This window comes from Castor canadensis, chromosome 7, assembly GCF_047511655.1.
Source record: "Castor canadensis chromosome 7, mCasCan1.hap1v2, whole genome shotgun sequence".
NCBI lineage: Eukaryota > Metazoa > Chordata > Mammalia > Rodentia > Castoridae > Castor > Castor canadensis.
In genome coordinates this window covers 153,703,934-153,723,477 of record NC_133392.1, presented here as the reverse complement: position 1 = coordinate 153,723,477, position 19,544 = coordinate 153,703,934, and the positions used below count along the sequence as shown (strand labels likewise).

Sequence of the window (19,544 nt, the reverse complement as noted above, 5' to 3'; positions counted from 1 at the left end):
CATCTGATATCACAGAGGTACAAAGGACCATTAGAGACTATTATGGCTACTCTAAGACAGCCCATCAGAAGTGCTGCAGGGGATGGAGAGCTGTCTGGACACGTCCACCTCTCAGGACTGCGTCACCAACAAAGAGAAAACCTGCACAGATCGATAATGAGTCCTGAGACTGAGTCAGTAATCATAATCCTCCCATCAGGAGAAGCTGAGGACCACATGGCTTCACTGCTGAATTCTTCCTAACATTTGAAGAAGAACCAACAAGCACATTTCTTCTTAAACCAAAAACAAATTGTAGTGGACTTCCCCCAAATTCAATCTCCAAAGGAATTATCACACTGATACCAAAACCACACAAGGACACAAAACAACACAGAAAGAAACCGCAGGCCCCTATCCATGATGGACAAAATACAAAACTTGTCAGCACTATGTTAGCAGAGAATCCAACACATCAAAGGGGGCGAGAATTGTTTCTTTGTAAGAAATACTGAGAATAGTGTGATGTTAGAGTTGAATCCAAATTCTACACTTTTTCTTGACATGGGCAAGATTTTCAGAGCTTTTGTAGGATCACAGTGACACTAAGAAGCTCCCATGACCTCCCTGCCCCACACAGCCCAGCCTTCCCCAAGATCGACACCTGCACAGAGTGCTACAGGGGTTAAAGAATGAACCAAGCTTGTTGCAGGAGGGCTCAGACCGAGACTGAGAGGGAACCTAAGCTTTCGGGAAGCAAGTTTATTAAGCAAGCCGGCAGTGACTCTGGAGGACTCCAGTCCAAAGTCTAAGCCCTGAGAACAAAGGGGTTTTCCTTATATCCCATTTAGAGCAGGTTACAGAAATGAGGTGGGGGTACAGCTTGTCCCATGCATAGTCACATGTTATTTATTAGACTCTAACTTGTCGGGCAAGGTGACCTTTCTCTGGTCTTCAGGTGACATTCCCCAACTCAGGTTTTCCTTTGTTTCACTGCAGCACTCATTATGTCCCTGCCCCCTTCCTGCCTTCCTGCCACAAACTGACACAGCCTTGTCACCAAACTCCACACTTTACATCAGGCCTCACTCTTGGTGCTGTGTATTCAATGGGTTTTACAACTGAGGAATGACTTGTCCCCATCATGATAGTATTCTAAAGAGTGATGTCAGTACCCGAAAAACCCTCTGTACTCTGGCTACTCACGCATTCCCCTCCCCCCATTCCTGGCAACTGATGGTCTTTTACTGTCTCCATACTTTTTCACTGTTTATAGAACGTGTGGCCTTAAGCGGCATTTTCAAATTGTTTGTTTCTCTCGGCAGTTGTCATGTTTGTTCTTTGAGGCAGAGGAAAATTAACTCATCTCTGCATTCATCTCCTGACATGGGTATTTTTGTTTATTGGTAGCACTGGAATTTGAACTCAAGGCCTGTGCTTATTAGGCAGGCACTCTTTACCACTTGAGCAATCTTTCAAGCCCCATAGATTTGTTTTTCCTAAAGAAATGATACCTTTTTGTTTCTTTCTCTCTCTCTTTTTCTCCTTTTGTGAGGCAGGATCTACTATGAATCACAAGCTACACTGAAACCTCCAATCCTCTTGTCTCTCTCTGCTCCCCTAGTGTTGGGATTACAGGTTTGTGCCACCACACCCTATGGCTATAGTGGTTTTTTTTTTTTTTTTTTTTTTTTTGTGGTACTCAGGGCCTACACCATGAGCCACTCCACAAGCCTTTTTTTATGATGGGTTTTTTGTGATCGGGTGGGTCCTGCAAACTATTTGCCCAGTCTGGCTTCAAACTTCCATCTTCCCAATCTCTGCCTCCAGATTAGCTAGAATTACATGAGCCACAAGCAAATGGCTGCTGTTTTTCCAACAATATCAAAGTGATTCTCAGGCTGGGTATGGAGCTCAGCGGTAGAGCACTTGCCTGGATTGCTGGAGGCCCCAGTTCCATCCCCACATTGCAAGGAAAAACCTCCTAGTGTAGAACATAAAATGATTGGTCATTTGGTCTCACTGTATTTTCAAATAGGATTAAAAGTGGGAGCACTCCCTTTTCAGATACTTACAACATTCATCTTAGTACAACTTTAATTATTTAATGCTCATGTAAGTGTCTTGTATACTTGTTGTGCCTCATTTTCTGTGATTCCGTACACACCAGTTAAGCCTGACTCAGCAGGACAGTCCTGCAATCCCAGTACTCAGGAGGCAGAGACAGGAGGATAGAGTTCAAGGACAGTTTGAGGTACATAGGAGAGATTGTTTAAAAGAACAAAGCCACACATTGATGGTTGAAAAATGCTTTTTAATGTGAATTGTCTTTATTTTTTCTATTTTTATCTTTTGGCAGTACTGGGGTTTGAACTCAGGGGCTCACACTTGCTTGGCAGGCATTCTGCCTCATGAGCCAGTTAGCCAGCTCTGTTTTGTGTTGAGTTTTTTCTACATAGGTTCTCTTGAACTAATTGCTGGACTATCTTTGAACCACGATCCTCCTGATTTCTGCCTCCTGTGGAGAGTAGCTAGAACTACAGATGTAGCTAATGTGACTCATCTTTAAATCCAGAATGAAGAGAAACAGATGCTTTTTACACACTGGCCTGGTTTTCATCCACATCATAGAGCTCATGCCACAAGAGGTGAGTGTGATAAAATGAACATTGCACGTTTCTAGGCTGTAGACAGAGTAAGCAGAGAGCTTTATGCCCCTCACCCTTCCCATCATCCACTGCAGCAAGGACTCTACTGGTTAAAAAAACAATGGGCTTCCCTGACATCGTTAGGTGGGTTTTCACCTGCTGTGGTTTTTAGAAATGGGGCAGGTCCTGCAGGAACCCTGTGAACTGTGGTCCCAGATGAGAGCATGTGAAGAGGACCAGTATCCTGGTACATAGAGATAACTTCTGAACATTTTGAATTATTTGCTCAAATGGATTCTCTGTTGGTTCACAAAATGTGTTCTCTACCGCTGAATGTATTTATTTATTCACTTATTTCTTTGAGAAGGGTCTTAGGGTGATGCCCAGGCTGACCTCCAAGGTGCTGGCTCAGTGGACCCCCTCCTCAACCTTCCAAGTAGTGTGCACACTGCACCTGCCCAGATGTTTTAACTCTGGAACAAATTCATAATGTTGACATGAACAAACATCCCAAAACAGTGATATTTTCAGATTTTGCTTTTGCTAATATCAGGAACAGACTAAATGCATCCTGTCTCACACTCAGGATTATGACAGTTACAGAGCAGAAAACCATCACCAATGGGGCACTGTGGATCAATATAGGTCCTTGAGTTTCACACCATTCCTGAGTCTTTCCCTTTCAGGGAGGGTCATGCCACTCAATTCTAGAGAAAGTTGAACAGCCAGTCAGCATAACTGGGTGAAGCTTTAGTAATCCAATCAGATGCTGCTTTCTGATTGGATAGAGGTTGTTAAAAAGGAAAGGTGCTTGTAGAAGTTTCAGAGGAGCTAAAGGAGAGAAGCAGAGTCCTGTAGCCTTGAGTCACTGTCTGGTGCTGAGATTCAGAGACCCCTGGACACCTTGTTCACATCTGGTAAGTAACACCCTTAGATAAGGACACCCAGACCCTAACTCAGCCAGGCTCTGCTGTGACCTTGCACCAGGACGCCACTGAGAATCTTATGATTTCTGCCTCTTCAGATGAACAAGTATAAGACTTTTTCTTTTTTGGAGGTACTAGAGTTTGAACTCAGGCCTCATGCTTGCTAGGCAGGCTGTACCACTTGGGCCACTCCTCCAGCCCTTTTTTGTTTTGGGTATTTTTTTTTTTATGTCACAAGGTAATGTGTCAATGTTCCAGCTATGTTTTAGGGTCGCACGTGTCATGCAAAGGGGTAAACACTCAATTATCATGCTTATGCCCCCCAAAAAGAATCTCCTGATCTCTGCCTCCCTGATCTACAGGCATAAGCCATAGATGCTGGCACCCAAATATCTTGAGTGTGCTCTGGTTCTTGCCATTTTTAAACTTTGGTCATTGTTTTTGGTTTTGGAGAGAGTGTCAGGCTACATAGCCCCGGCTGACGTTGAAATCATGATTCTCCCCTGTTTGTTTCCTTAGGGCTGTAATTACAGTTCTGCCCCACCATACATGACTTTCATTTGTAAACTTCTCGTTCATTTGTTTTGTTTTCTAATACAGGACCACCAATTTGACTGGACTTTTATTACTTTGCAATTTAGATATTACTTTGTAGTCACTTAAAAAATTACAGTATGTGACTCTGTGCTCCTGTGATTTTACATGTTAAATTCTTATTTATTTATTCATTCATTTAATTATCTTTCAAACTGGTTTTCACTACTCAGCCCAGACGTAACTGTAATTCTCATGGTCCTACTTTCGTTGCCCCAAAGGTCTGACTGATTGCAGGCATGGACATCCCCCCAGGATCTGTACCTCCTTTGAAATTAACATTTAAAAGCCAGGCTGGGACCGGGCATGGTGGCTCAGCTGTAATCCCAGCTTTTGGGAGGCTGAGGCAGGAGGATCAATTTTGGAGGCCAACTGCAGATATAGGAAGAGACAGTGTCACAACAGGAGGAAGAACAAAAGAAAAGGAAAGAAAAGAAGGAAGTCTGAAAGCATTTTGCACAGGATTTGGTACCAGTGTCTTATGTATTAAATCTATCTATCTATCTATTCATTTATTTATGCATTTATGGGGATGAGGATACATTGCACCTCTCCTGAAGCCAAGCAAACCTTTTTCTCTGAGCTCTACCCCAGCCAGTGCAGATTTTAAAGGTGGAACCCTGTTCTGACCCAGGCCTCCTAGGCTCCTTTCTAAGGGCTCAGTGCTCCTAGGAGCAGGGCTGACCCATGGGAGTCTCTTCCACTATTGCAGAGCAATGACTCCTGTCCTCAGTTGGGTCCTTGGGGAGTAAGTAGGGATTTTCTTGTCCTTAGCCTGAAGCAGGCATCTCCCTGGATGCTTTCCAGGAGCCTCTCATTACAGATCCTTCAGAATGAGCCTCAAGGCCCCATCCATCCTCCTGCAGCTGGCAGGGCAGAGCCTACTAAGGAATGAAGCCCTGGCCATCTCTGCTCTGGAGAAACTGCCCATGGAGCTCTTCCCTCCTGTGTTCATGGAGGCTTTCATCAGGATACATGAAGGCCATGGTGCAGGCCTGGCCCTTCCCCTGCCTCCCCCTGGGTCCCCTGATAAAGACAAGAGACCTGGACACCTTACAGGTCACTCTGGATGGGATTGACATGCTGCTTGGCCAGCAATTTTGCCCCAGGTAAGTGTGACTCAAGAAATCCGGAAGGCAGGGTGCTGGGGTCTATGGAAGACTGAGCTGGGTGCATATAGAGAGGAGGGAAATGGTGGACTAGAGGCATCTGGTGGAGTCAAAGAAGATATTAGAAAGACCAGCTGGGCATGGGTGGCTCACGCTTGTAATCTAAGCTACTGAGAGGGCAGAGATCAGGAGGATAGCAGTTCAAAGCCAACCTGGGCAAATAGTTTGCAAAGCCCTATCTCAAACAAAACAAAACAAAATCACAAGAAAGGGACTGGTGTAGTGGTTCAAGGTGTAGGCCCTGATTTAAAAAAAAAAGGTATTTGGGAGCCAGGCCAGAGGTGCTGTTGAGCTCCACCTAGGAAAGGATTTCTCGGAGTGGAGGGTTGCTCAGGTGGATGCAGCAATGTCAGAAGGAGCACCTGTGTCCACCCACAGATGCTACAGGTGGGGACCAGACTGGATCCAATGGGAAAGGAGAGGAGAAAGGAAGCAAGAGTTCTGCCATGAAACCCAGTTGAGGAGCCTGGATGTAGCAAGCAAGGGGCCCAGAGACTGTGGCTCAATACTTACTAAGATGGAGACAAAATTGAAAGGACACAGGATGTCCAGGATGGAATAGAAGCACGGGTAGATGTTGGAATTCTTGACAAAATTCTCAGTTTCTCCCTATTTCTCCTCAGGAAGTGGAAACTGCAGGTGCTGGAGCAGCAGACCTTGCACCTGAACTTCTGGAACATGTGGTCAGCACACATGGCTGACGACTAGGGCCTACAGGTCAAAAGTAGGAACCAAGCAGTGGAGGTCACTCCTAGCACAGGGGTGAAGCAGCACTTGAGGCTGATAGCTGACCTTAGACTGGAGCTCAGTGACCTGGATGTGCTGCAAATGTACTTGTTTGAGTGGCTCCCACAAGGAAAGGGTTGATACAGTTGTGCAGAAGGAAGATGCAGATTTGGGGACTGTGCACCTGTGGCTCCAGGGCATGGCCTACCCACGGGGTCCTGGGCCTATTGGAGCTGGACTAGATGGAAGAGGTGGTCCTGCATTGTCCCTGGACCCTGTGCTCCCTGGGCATATTCGCTCTTTACCCGGGCCAGATGAGAAACCTACACAAACTCCTGATCTCTCAAATCTGTGTTGGTAAAACATACCTCCAGACAACTACAAGCAACTTGCAGCTACCTTCACTTCTCAGTTTGGCAAACTTGGCTGTCTAAAAAAGTTCAGTATGAGAACTGCTTATTCCTCCACAGCCACCTGCAGCAGGTGCTCAGCTGAGGACTGCTGTGTGGAGCAGAGTCAAGACTTCCCAATGTATATATCCTGGTGGATGGCCTGGCAAGAATCACCATGCTAGCACTATGGCAGGCAGGTGTAGGGAGGGTGGGCTGTGAATTCTTCTGTAGGAAGTGTATCTTCCTTAGTCTATCTTGTAATATGGACACTCATAGCCCATCAATACCAATGAGGACACTTCAAGGTGGATGATCTGGAAAGAGTTACCATGGTAGGAAGCCAGCTATAGGGGGATGGACATGAATTCTTCCCTAGGAGGTGTGTTTAAGCTCAGGTGGTGGAAATAGGAAGGAGAAGGGGGCACTGAAGAAGGGAAGCACCTCACACCTACCTGTGTCACTATGGGAGCTCTGAGCTCCCCAGGTGTTTGACCAGGAAGGAGCCTATCTCTAAGTGCCCTTCTCTGAATGGTGGTGTTGCACTCAGGGCATGCAGTGATGGGAATTGTGTGGCACTGGAGTTGACAGAAGGAGGAGTGAAGAAAGGGGACAGTGACAGATGCTATGCTGGGGATGCAGGGAGGAGTGAGCCACACAGGAAGTAACACCAGTGAGGTCTCCAGATCTTGCTTGGGTTTGTCATTCCTACAGGTCACTGGCCAGAGAGGAGGCATTGTGTGTGACAGTGAGGAAAGGGTGTTGTGGAGGTGGGGCCATGAGCCAGTCGCACTGTGATGGTGAAAGGCCTCAGCCCAGGATGGGGTGACTAGAGAATGTGCTCCTTAACGTGATATCCTTGCTATTGACTGCGTTCAGATGGTCAGATCCACCATGGGTGTGGGTGGGAAGGTGGTGCTCTCTGACCTCAAGGTTATTTCTGACCCTCCTACATTAGCCAGAACTAACTGCTTGGTCTGTCCTCAGGTGCCTGAAGACCCTCTTGGTGTCCTTGTCAATAACTCACTGCCGGCTTGCACATCCAGGTGTCTGAGCATCTGCCAGGTGAAACACCTGGATCTGAGAGGAGTCCCACTGATCTCTGAATGTCCTGAGCCCCTCCAAGTTCTATTAAAGTTGCAGACACACTGAAGACCCTGGACTTGGAGGACTGTGGGATCTGGGACTCCAGCTCACTGCCCACCTGCCTGCCCTGAGCCACTGCTCCCAGAATACCAGGTCCAATTTCTTTGGGAACTACATCTCCATGTCTGTCCTGAAGGACCTGCTGTGCCACACTGCCAGGCTGAGCCATTTAAGCTAGAAGCTGTACCCTGCCCCTCTGAACAGTTATGGTGGGCTGGGGTTGTGCAAACAGGGACAGTTTCCCAACATTGTGTTGAGCTCATGGATACACTGAAGGCTATAAAGCAACCCAAGATGGTCTTGTTTGATATTAACCCCTATCCTCATGGAGCAGCCTCATGTTGGCTGCTTGCCTAGTTCATTGCAAATATCAAGCTTTCTTCTGGGTACTGGTCAATGGATAAAGGCCAATGCCTAGGGAACACAGAACACATAATTTCTTTCCCATTGGTGTGGGAATAGTAAAGGTGATGGAGTGGGGTTCAGATTTGAGTGGAACAGATTGAAGTAGGAAGAAATGGGATCTTAGGACATGTGTCTTAAGCAGTCAGAAATCTGAATCAGAATGTGCAGATGTGGCTTCAGGCTGGAGAGGTGCATGGGGGCGTTGCTGTTTCATGGATGTCCATAGAGAAATGGTCAGAAATGAAGAGAATCTTGAACTTTGATGCAAATCCTCCTCACTTCCATGGCAGATCCACCTGGATTACAGTGTAAAAGTCCTGTGATTGTAGGGAAAGCAAATGCCCTGAGCTCTGCATCAGTGAGGCTGAAGCCCAAGACCTTGTGACATCAACAACTAAGACCCACGCTGATCACTGCCTTCCATTCGTCCTTCTCTCTGGGCACCTGTGGCACCTTGTGTGTGTGGATGGTCAGTGGTTAATGCATACAAGGTTGACAGCTGAAGTGAGTACCTCAGACCCACTGTAAAGGATAGAGGGAATGGAATCCAGGCTATGGGGGACCACAGGCAAAGCCATGGGACTGAGGAAATGTGAAGGACAAAATGCATTAAAGAAAATGGGATCAGATGTAGTGGCTAGCACCTTTAAACTTAGCTACCCTGGAGGCAGAGATCAGGATTGTGGTTCAAAGCCAGCCCAGACACAAAGTTTTAGAGACCCTATCTCGGAAATACCCAACATAAAAAAGGACTGGTAGAGTGACTCATGAGATAGAACTCTGCCTAGCAAGCACAAGGCCCTGAGTTCAAACTCCAGTGCCACACACACAAACACACACTCACTCACACACAAAGGGGAGTATCAGTCACATTTCAGTGGCCATATTCCTTGGAGATCCCAACTGTTTGCCTGCCTACCTGCACCCAAGGCCTCCAATACATGGACAAATATTCACCCCTGTGCTGAAGGTTTTACTGTGCAAATGAACTGATAGTGGACTGGAAGGATCTTACCTTTGCAATTCTGTCTCGTGTCTTTTGATAATTTGATTTACACAGATAGCAATAACACAGTCTTGGCTGAGAGTTCTCTACAGATGTTTCCTCCTAAACTTGGCCAATTGAAATGGAAGAGATTCCCACCATGGAGGCAGACATGCGCACACAGACACCACACACTCAAGGGTCTCCTCTCCTTTTACACCTTGCTCAGTTGATCCCATTGGAAGAATATTTGACCAGACCAGGGAGGGGAACTCAATATCCCCTTCAAAATTCTAAACCCCATCCACACAAAACCCCTTCAAACCTTCCACCTCCTGTGCCTACAAATAAAACTAGTTACAGATAACACAACTGCTCACTGCAAGAGTGGGGAGTGGGCCCTTTTTAACCCCAACTTTCAATCCTAACAAGGCTAGAAGTAAAATTCTCAAATCTGCAGCCTAGGTCACCCACACCTTCCATTCCTCTAGAAAAACAGCATAGATGTAGCAAGTCCTGGCTCTGCTGTTTGAGGAGGGGCTGAGATAGGCCACAAGTAGCACAGCCAGAACCCCAGCTCTGGACCGTGGTGGTCCTGTGAGGCAACAGGTCATGGCCTGTTCTTTCCTCTATTTTACTTGAGAAGATTGGAAGGAAGCAGGATATGGGATTCAGCAGTGGGCCCAGGGTGTTTTGCATTCAGTCGTCTGCATGCATGAGTGATTCAGCACCTCTGAGTCTTCTGCTTAGAGAATAGTACTTGTCATCTCTTCAGGTTCATTATGACAAAAATCTTAAGATTCATTGTAATGAGAAAAACGTCACCTAAGTGTAGTGGACTCTGCATTAATAGAGAGTCTGAACCAAAATCTGGTTCATGGGACAGATCTGAGGTCTTATGAAGAGGATCAGATGTAAGGCACCAGTGCTTACTGAGACAGGCAGGTGCTGAATTGCTTAGTAGCCACTGCCTGAGTCAGTCTACTGTGGCCACCAGGCAAGGGAGGGAGACAGGGAGTCTTGCCCTCTACCTGTACAGTTCTGTGTTGAGGGTGAGCCCAGAACTCTGCAAGTGAGATTTGATCTTCACTGGGAAGGAGCTAAGCATGACAAATAGCTTTCCTTAAAAGTAGCTCATTTCCTGAAACCTAGTCTTTACCAATGACTGGGACTAAAGAAGCAATTCAATCCACTGGGTCTTGCTTGGTAAATAATACCTTAAAACTATAAGGGCAGAAAGTCAAGGGCAGAAATAGAAAATCATTTAGTGTATTGTAGAACACTGTCATTATGGCTTTAAGGTAGAGCACTTCAGAGGGTCCACACTGCCTCACATCAAAGCTGTTGTGACAATGACACACCAGCAAACCACCCAGCCTCTTCTCAATCCCCTGTGTGGTGACTGCTGTCCTGTGGTGCTGGCTTCCCAGGGCCTCAGTGGCAGCAGCAGCTGATCCAAGCTGCTGGGGGCAGGGAGAGACCTGGGTTGGGGCAAGGGCTTCCAGGTCCTGATCAGAGCAGGGAAGACTGAGGCTCACTGCTTTCGGAACCAGTGGTTTTAAAGGATGGCCTTGGGACCTGGATAGGCTTCTTCCTCACCCCAGAGGTCATCAGCTTTGGGATCTCCATGAGCTACACATCTCAGGGTAGGTGACAGGTGGAGCTGGAGGCCTCCTCGGGCCTGAGAGGATCCAGCATCCAGTAACAGTGGCATTCCTGGTCATGGTCAGAGTCATAGGGTGGGGTCAGGATGTGCAGGAAGCCAGCGGTCTTGGCCACAGCACTGACCTGGTGCTGGTTGTGCATGTGTGTCATGAGGATGCAGGCCTTGGTCTGGGAGCACAGGACTTCACATCACAGGGCCTCCATTTCTAGGGCCTGCAGAGTGGCTCGCCACCTCCAGCTGGTCCACGCAGCTGAAGCACACGGTGCCGTGGAGCACATTCAGAACTGTGTTCGTGTCCAGGTGGTCCTGTTGTGGGGTGCCACACTGCTTGCAGCAGGAACATGCCCAGGCTGAAGCCATCAGTCCCACAGATTCATGTAGGTGACCCAGGGCAGGTGGGGCCACAGTGGATGCAGTGTGGTCCTGCCTGGGAAGACGTAGAGGTCCTGGGTGTGGACACAGGCCACCAGACTTTCGGCATGCTTAAAGTTCTCCATGAAGTCAGGCAGCATTGGCACCCCTGAGCTCCAGACCAACCAGTGGTGGGCAGTACTGTAGTCCCTGCTGCCTGGGATGGTAATGCTTTCCTAGTAGATGACCCTCTCTGATCAATAGAGCCAGGCTGTCAGGGTGCAGGCATGGCTGTGCCTCTGTGCAACACAGCAACCACATCCCATTCTTCACCCCTTGAGGACCCCTCCTATCCACTCTGTGTTGCTGTGGCTGTCCCCATCTGTGAGCCAAGTCCCTAGGCCCCACAACTACCTGCCCATTAGACCAGAGCCTCTACCAACTTCAGCAGCCAGGCTCAGCAACCCACAGCCCATCCATCTATTTATCCATCCATCCATTCTTCTATCTACTTGTGTATGTATGCATGGATTCACCTTGAGCAGGCTCTCATTATACAGCACAGGCTGGCCTCCCACTTGTAATCCTCCTGCCCACTCATCCCAAAATTGGGATTATAGGTGTGTGCCTCTGGACCCAGCTAAACATTTATTTGGTAATAATGTCCATCATATAAAATAAGGCGAATTCATTTCATTTTACATTTTATAAATCCATTGAGAAGTTTTGGGTCCCTCTGGAACCTCTCCAATTTAGTTAAGTACAAAAAGGACTTAATGTAGGCTTTGATCTAGGGATAGTTGTCAAAAGATTTAAACACTCCATGAAAGTGGCATCATGGATAATTATGAAATAAGTCATTCATAAATCAAAAGTGTGACAATTAACAGATTTTAGAAGGAAATGTACAATGTGACCCACCTAGTAAAAGAAACACATGCCTTCAATTTTTAACAGAGATCAGAACAGGCTAGATCAGGGAAAATGAGGCACGGGAAACAGGAGCTAGGGACTCAGAGATCAAATTACAGCAATGATTTGTTTGATTAGAAGCACACAGGCACCAATTTCTTTGCTTTAAATTTCACACTCCCTCATTAATCTGCAACATACATTTAACAATAAGTAAATGAAAGTTCTCTCCCTGTCATGCCACCTTGCCTGAAGAATTAGTACACATTGGGAACAAAGCAAGGATGTCTAAAGACACTCATCTGGGGAAAACCATTTGTTGATGTGACTCCCAGGATCACAGAATTGTTTGCTGTGAAGGAAAAAATAATCTTAAGTAAGGGTGCCTGGATTAAAAGAGTATCTGATGAAACACATCTTCATAAATATCTTATAAAATAGAATTACTGCTTACAATTTACTCAATTTTAGTAAAAATGTCTAGATTACCTTCAAAAAGTCTTATGACACATTTGACAAGGTTGCTCAACTTCAAGTTATAAAGTAATAAAATATCAGGCAATATAAAAAATATAAGACAGGGCTAGTGGAGTGGCTCAAGTGGTAGAGGGCCTGCCTAGCAAGCAAGAGGCCCAGAGTTCAAACCCTGGTACTGCTAATAAAAATACATATGTATCAGAGAAGCAAAGACACTGAAAAGTTAAGTTTGACAGTAGACTCTTGTCGTCAGCCATCTGGGGTTCTGAGACCACTGTTCAGGAAAAACTGGGCAACTCAGGATGCAGAGTTCAGTGATGCACTGGGGATGCTTGATGCATTTTTCTAAGACATGCCGTCTTTCAACAGATCTCAGATTTTCAGTTTATGACTTAAGTTAAACACATTGACTTTTCCTTTTCCTTTAGGGTACCATTTAGTTTTGGGAGTGAGATTCTCACAGTATTAATGGCGGGCAAACACAGATCACACAACAATTTAACCACAACTGACATTAAGGCAGGACTGACTGGGCTTCTCTGCATCACCTGAGCTGCATGAGCGGGAATTTCCATTCACATGCTGGAAATGTATTTGATTTTTATTACCTACTATTTACTCTTGCAGTAGTTGGTCAAAACCAAGTACAATAAATCCACAAATAAGGAGGGCTTAATCTACATGGGTTTTTTCCTTTCTTATTGTCATGCCTGACAACTATGAAGACTGGAGTCACAGTTTGATGGCATTATAAAATTAGCAAAGACAAGCCTGGCTGTAAAACACACCCAGTTAAATGGATGGTGACAATTCCAAAGACATTTAAGCGTTTTACTTTATCCATAATTTAGAAACCAATTGCAAAATCTTTATGAAAAATCCAGGATTTAATCAGGCACATGAACTCTTAAAACATTTGGATAACTTACTATAGTTTTGACCAAATAGTTTTCCTACCAGGCAATTAAATACTTCCATATATCATATAAATATGTTATAGAGACACAGAAACTTACATATGAATAAAACAATGATCTTACAGATTTCATTTTAAGATTTTTACTTTTGATTCAGATTAATAGTTATGCAAAGTCTTGGTTTTCAAAGAATAGTGGGATTAAATTTCTATTTCTGAAAAATGAGTCAAATTGAGGCCATGTTTTTGCTTGGCTAAAGCTTTAAGATTTTATTTTTCTTGACAGGTAATTTTAAGAAGACTGTATGACAAATACTGCTGATACAGTTTCTAGAGCAGATTTGTTTTAAAATGCAAAACTGGGATGGAGCTCCATGGTAGAGACCCTGGCTAGCGTGCACCAGGCCCTGGATTTGATCCTAAGCACTCAAAACACATAAAATGGACAAAGTGTACAAGTAGAAACCGATGGAGGGCAACACTCCTCTGAGTCTGTCCAGGTGCCACTAGGCTCCAGGCTAGAAAATCGGTACCTTTTATTGGGAAGACAGACAAAGGTACCAATCTGGACATTATGGCAAGGCCTTAAGTCCCTCAGTACCTGCCCCAACTTCACTTGAACCTGGGCAAATCTCTCACTGTCAATAGTATCCCAATCAGGCTCATAGCTTTCCAGAGGGGCAGGATACAGTGCTCGCCTTAACTGGCTCAGCCTGGCAGTGTGTCTCAGCAGGTTCTCCAGGGTGACCATGGAGATGCGGTTCCCAAAGAAACTGAACATGGTGAGCTGGGAGCAGCAGCTCAGGGCGGGCAGGATGGCATCAAGCTGGGAGTCGGTGATCTCACACTCCTCCAGGAGCAGGCTCTCCAGGGTGCCAGCCAGTGTCTCTAGCAGAGCTCCAAGGAGCTCTAGTCTCAAGTCTTTTAAAGAACAGTCCTGTAGGTGCAGGTACTTGAGCTGGCTGGTGCTGGGACACTGGGACAGGTGCCTCAAGTCTGAGAGCTTTAGTGGGGTTGACCTCAAAGAGAGGATCTCCAAGGGTGTCTGGCTCCTGAGGAGAGAGCAGAGTTAATTCTAGTGAATGGAGGTGGTGGTGAGTGGAATGACATGAACATGAACTCCAGAAGAACTTGTCAGTAAAGGTGGTTCTGACCACCTGATGAAGGTCAGGCCCCTGGAGACTGTGTGCTGCAGCCTCTGCTCACTCAGTCCTCCATTCTAGGCTAAGGACTTTCACGGTCACAGTGGAAATGGCTCAGTGACCATCTCCGCAATGCCCTTTCTTCCTCATTGGGGTTCCCACCTGAGGTCGCTCACCCTCTGTGTCCTCAGCAATGCATCTTCCCTAGTCACAATTCCTCACACCGGCTTTTCATCCTCAAGCCCAGAGTCACACACCACCCATTACTCCATCTCCTACCTGGGCTCCAAATCACCTTCCAGAGAAGGCTGGTCCCCTTCCACAGCTGTGAGCACAGAGCTCCATGGGAAGCTGTGCAGGTGTAGGGGACCTCCCTCCTCCAGTGTCCCTTCTCCTTCTTAGTTCCACCACCTGGGCTTAGGCATGCTTCCTAAGGAGAATTCACAGCCTTCTCACCCTGGGTCTGACTTCCACAGCTGGCTTCCCCTTATGGGGTCCTGCACAGAACCCCAACCCCAGTGTAGCCAGGTGCACCTCAGGGATGGCTGTGTAAGGCCAGAATTCAAGGAGGAGCACTGGATCAGTCAATGCATTCCCTTTCTGGAGCCTCCCTCACCGTCTCATGGCTAGATCCTGCCATAGGACAGATGGCCTTTCACAGCTACTGTAACTGAGAATGGCTTTGGTCAAGAAGCAGAAACAGCTTTCCATCCTCCCTCACCTGAGTGCCTCGTGCAGTTTTCCAAACGGGAAGAAGTCATGATGGACACGGAGCCTATTGGCCTCTTCCATCATTTTGAAGAGATAGATGATTAGGGAAATACGGCACGGGTTTCGTCGGCCATAAGGATATAATCCATCTCTTATCAGGTTGAAGGAAAATACACGAAGGTTACTCATCCTGCTCAAGTAAGGAACAAATTCCATCATGATCCTCTGATTCCAGATATCATCCACCTTCAGCTCCTGGATGTGCTCCAGCTGCACAGCATGCAAGACCTCCTGCACTCTATAAATGGAGCCTGTCCTAATATGGAGCTTCATACAGCACAGCTGGAGGAAATCTTTTCTCTTCTTGGCCCACCGCAGGAGGGGGGCTTGGAATTCATCTTCGTAGAATAGATCATGGATGCAGATGTCTATAAATACCCTCATGGGCTGCTTCGCTACCATCCCTGCACCGTGAATGGCTGCTCCCTGATCAGTTAAGTCCTCTGCGGAGCAGGCATTGGCAATGGCCATGTAGCCCTTAGTCCAGACGTCCTGCTGCTCTTTCCGCAAATCCAGCACTTGCAGTTTGCACCTCCTGAGGGGAAACAGGACAGAATCTAAGAAAACAGGCAAAGACTCACTCCAGTCTGCACTTTTATTCCTCATTCTGTCCATCAGCTGCTCCCCAGATTCTCTGTCTTCCTTTCATCCACCTTCTTTCCATTGAGCCAGTCTAGTCCCCACTTCCTAGCACCTGTGTTCAGATGCAAGTAGAGGCTCCTGCCATCCCTGCATCTGTCCTAAGTTGTCCTCCACCCAGGAAGCCCTTTCCCAGGTGTCCCAAGCCCCTGGCTGGAGCCCTCAGAAGCCTGTGGCCTGTTCTTCACCTCCTGCTTTACCTGACCCCAGCTAACTCTTCTCTTGATTTCAGGTCCTTGCTTCTATGGCACCTGGGTCACACACACCTGGGGCGAACCTGCCGGACAAGCAGCATATCAACCCCATCCAGGGCAATCCGTAAGGTTCTCAAGTCTCGTATCTTCATCAGGGCTCCCAGAGGGAGGCAGGGAAAGGGCCAGGCCTGTACCATGGCCTTCAGGATGTCAGTGCTTCTGCAGGCAAAGGCCTCCTTGAAGAGCTGAAGGAAGAGTCCTGGAGGCAGGCTGTCTACAGAAGAAACAGCCAAGGCCTGGTTCCTTAGCAGGATCTGCATGGACAGCTCCTGGAGTGTGGGTGGGGCCTCGGTGCTCATCCCGATGGGTCTACAGGGAAAAGAATCCTGGCAAGCATCCAGGGTGAGGCATCCGTTCAGTCCATCGCTGGAAACCACTTCTCACTAACCAAGTGCTAAACTGAGGGTAAATTCACTACTTTGGCAATGGTGGACCAGACCTCAGTTTACCCCACTTCCACTCAGTACGTGGTGCCCACAAAGCCACCACTCAGGGACAGCAAGTGGCAAGGTAAGCATCATAATAGCACAAACCTGGAACCAAGTTTAATCCCTAGTCAATCCATTTCCCACCCGTGCTCCTCTGAGGTCCAGACCACCTGGGAGGGGCCCAAGGAGCTAGAAAGCTCACTCTACCATTTTGTTCTAAGGTTTCTGATTCTAAAACAAAGGCAAGGGAAATCCCATGTACCCACCCTCCCTACATTCTGTTCTTTCTGTGTCACCCTGACTGAAAGTACTCAGGAGACAAGAAAATGGCGCTATTTTTTTCCTTCTAAAGTCCTTAAGTGACTGTAGAAGCCATGGAGCAGGGGAGGCAGCATGTAGGAGACGCTGACTGGGGTGGAAACCCTGAGCCTACGGCGAGCTCTGAGAAGGACATCCTTACGCACCAGCCCTGCTCCTAGGAGCACTGAGCCCTGGGAGAGGAGCCTGGGAGGCCTGGGTCAGAACAGGGCTCCTCCTTTAAAGTCTGCACAGGCTGGGGTGGAAATTGGTGGCAGAGGGTGGCTACCAATTTCCACCCCAGGGCTGCATGTAGGCCCTGGGTTGAATACCCATTACCATAAAACGGAAATAGAAGTGTTAACAAAACAAAAACAGAAACACAAGAAAATTAATAATCAGTGAAACAAGGAATCCACAGGGAAAAAAAACCTGGTGGAAAAATGTAAAGAATATTTTTAAGCTGACTTTTTATGTCTCAATCCTCCTCCCCCAAAAAACCTAACAGCTGAACTTACAAAACTACAAACCACCACATTCCTGAGCTATCATAGAAAGGAATAGTGAGTAATTAAACTAATTATTTCATTTGTAAAACATAAAATTCCATGCTCAGCCTGGTGGCCCATGCTTGTAATCCCTGCTACTAGGGAGGCCAACATCGGTAGCACTGAGTTTCCAGGCAAAATTAGGGTGATTTCATCCCTTAAGCAAATGCCTGCTGTGGTAGCAGAGTCTGTAATCCCAGCTACTGGGAGGCGTGGGTAGGAGGATTGGGGTCCCAGGCCAAGACTCAAATAATAGCATGAGACAGTCCCAAAAATAGCCAAACCGTCTGGATCATGGCTGAGGGGTGGAGAGCTGGTAAGGAAGGGCTGGGCCCTTGGTAAAAAAAAAAAAACTGCAGTATTGCCAAAGTATAAAATAAATAATAATTCCCATTTTAAATTAAAATCTTCACTTCAATTGATGATTTCTGTTTTAAAAAAATAACTTAAAGAAATTTAAAATGGCAGAACTGACTGCACACATTTGGTTTTGGGGCAAAGTTGCACCTAGAGTCCAAACCAAGTCTTAAAATTCCTCATCTGAAGAGGCAGAAATCCTAAGGTTCTCCCTGGCATGCTGGGCCCAGTGTCACCACTGAGCCTAGCTGGGAGGGTCTGGAGTGTCCTGTGGAGGGGAGTGACTTACCAGATGTGGACCAGGTGCCCAGGGCTCTCTGAATCCCAGCAAGGCCAGGCAGTGACTCTGGGCTGAGGAATCTGCTTCTCCTCTGTGACTCTGAAACTTTACTGGACTTTCCACAAGCACCTCCCATTTCAACTCCTCCTGTCCAATCAGAAAACAGCATCTGATCACATTCCTGAAGCTCCACCCAGTTAATCCTAAATGGCTTTTCCTGAAAGGAAAAGAATTAGGGAGAGCTTGAAGGTCAAGGAGGCCTTCCCTGATGCATTCCACACCATGGTTGTGATTTCCTCTTGTGTGACCCCTGTATTCCTACGTGTGAGCAGGAAGGTGCTGGCTCTGCTCCTGACAGTCTGGATGCAGTTCAGGGTAGATTAATTACAAGACCCGTAATTAATACGAAAGATATATATATCTGTTTTTTAAGATGGACAAAAGGACTTGGCTAAATCCACATTTTAAAAAATGCATCAAAGCCAGGCACTGGTGGCTCTCGCCCGTAATGCTTCTTACTCAGGAAGCAGAGATTAGGAAGACTGTGGTTGGAAGACAGCTCAGGCAAATAGTTTGTGAGATCTTAGCTCAAAAAAACCCCATAACAAAAAAGAGGTTGCTGGTGGAGTGGCTCAAAGTGTAGGCCCTGAGTTCAAACCCTAGTACCACAAAAAAACCAAAAAAACAAAAACAAAAAAAATGCACCCAAACCAAGCCAGGGAGTGTACTCAGTAACCCCAGCTGACTGGGACCCTGAGTTCCATCCCTAGAACTCAAAGAAAAAAACAAATGGCAGTAGACTGTCATTGACAATGACTTGGTGATGGTGTTGCTTCAATTTGAATGATTTCTCAGCTAACTCTTTCAGTCCCTGGAATATTTTCATTTTATAGTAGGATGCTACCTTATTTGAGAAAAGAAAAAAATTGAACTACTTTGGGTCGAGCTTTAGCTCTCAGGTAGAGCATTTGCTTAGCAGGAGAGATGTCCTGGATTCCCTCCTCAGCACTCAACAAACAATAGCTTGTGAAACTTTATATTTCAAAGAGAAATTAGCAATATAATTCTGTGTATTCTTTGCTTGCATTCTATGGAGTACAAGGACTGCTCTATTAAAACTGAGAAGTGTTCTGGCCGAGACACAGCAGAGCAGCAGGACACGGGTCATCCTCACAGGCTCCATCCTGGACCACAGCTCACAAGGACCTGCAGAGTCCACCCCAGTTCTAAAAACCACAGCAGGAGAACACCACCCCAACAATGGCAAGGACCCCATTGCATTTTTAACCTGTAGAACCCTTGCTGCAGTGGATAATGGGAGGGGTGAGGGGCATAAACCTCTCTGCTCACTCTCTCTACAGCCCAGACACGTGCGATGCTCATTTCACTACTCTCACTTCTTGTTGCATGAGCTCTGTAATGTGGACGAAAACCTGACCCAGTGTTTAACATGCATCTATTTCTCTTGATTCTGGATTTAAAGATCAATCACCTTAAAAAGCACTTTTAAAACATCAGCATGTTTGTTCTTGTTGTTCT

The 19,544-nt window shown here is 46.6% G+C and overlaps 1 protein-coding gene, 1 non-coding gene and 1 pseudogene across 2 annotated transcripts; 1 reads left to right on the top strand and 2 right to left on the bottom strand.

Annotated features, from left to right (window-relative positions):
- Positions 1 to 3,782: 3,782 nt before the first annotated feature.
- LOC141425404 (small nucleolar RNA U13) lies at positions 3,783 to 3,885 on the bottom strand. The gene has a single exon (XR_012450449.1). It is a non-coding gene; the product is annotated as a small nucleolar RNA U13 (small nucleolar RNA).
- A 1,095-nt stretch (positions 3,886 to 4,980) lies between these two features.
- LOC109701403 (PRAME family member 25-like) lies at positions 4,981 to 10,498 on the top strand (annotated as a pseudogene).
- Positions 10,499 to 13,416: 2,918 nt separating this feature from the next.
- Positions 13,417 to 18,099, bottom strand: LOC109701493 (PRAME family member 12-like). Its single transcript, XM_020187068.2, has 4 exons — positions 18,015 to 18,099; positions 16,108 to 16,421; positions 15,153 to 15,737; positions 13,417 to 14,341 (listed from the first exon to the last, which is right to left on the bottom strand). Exons 2-4 carry the CDS (start codon positions 16,392 to 16,394, stop codon positions 13,717 to 13,719), a joined length of 1,497 nt encoding a protein of 498 aa, XP_020042657.2. The 5' UTR covers positions 16,395 to 16,421; positions 18,015 to 18,099; the 3' UTR covers positions 13,417 to 13,716.
- Between the last annotated feature and the right edge of the window lie 1,445 nt (positions 18,100 to 19,544).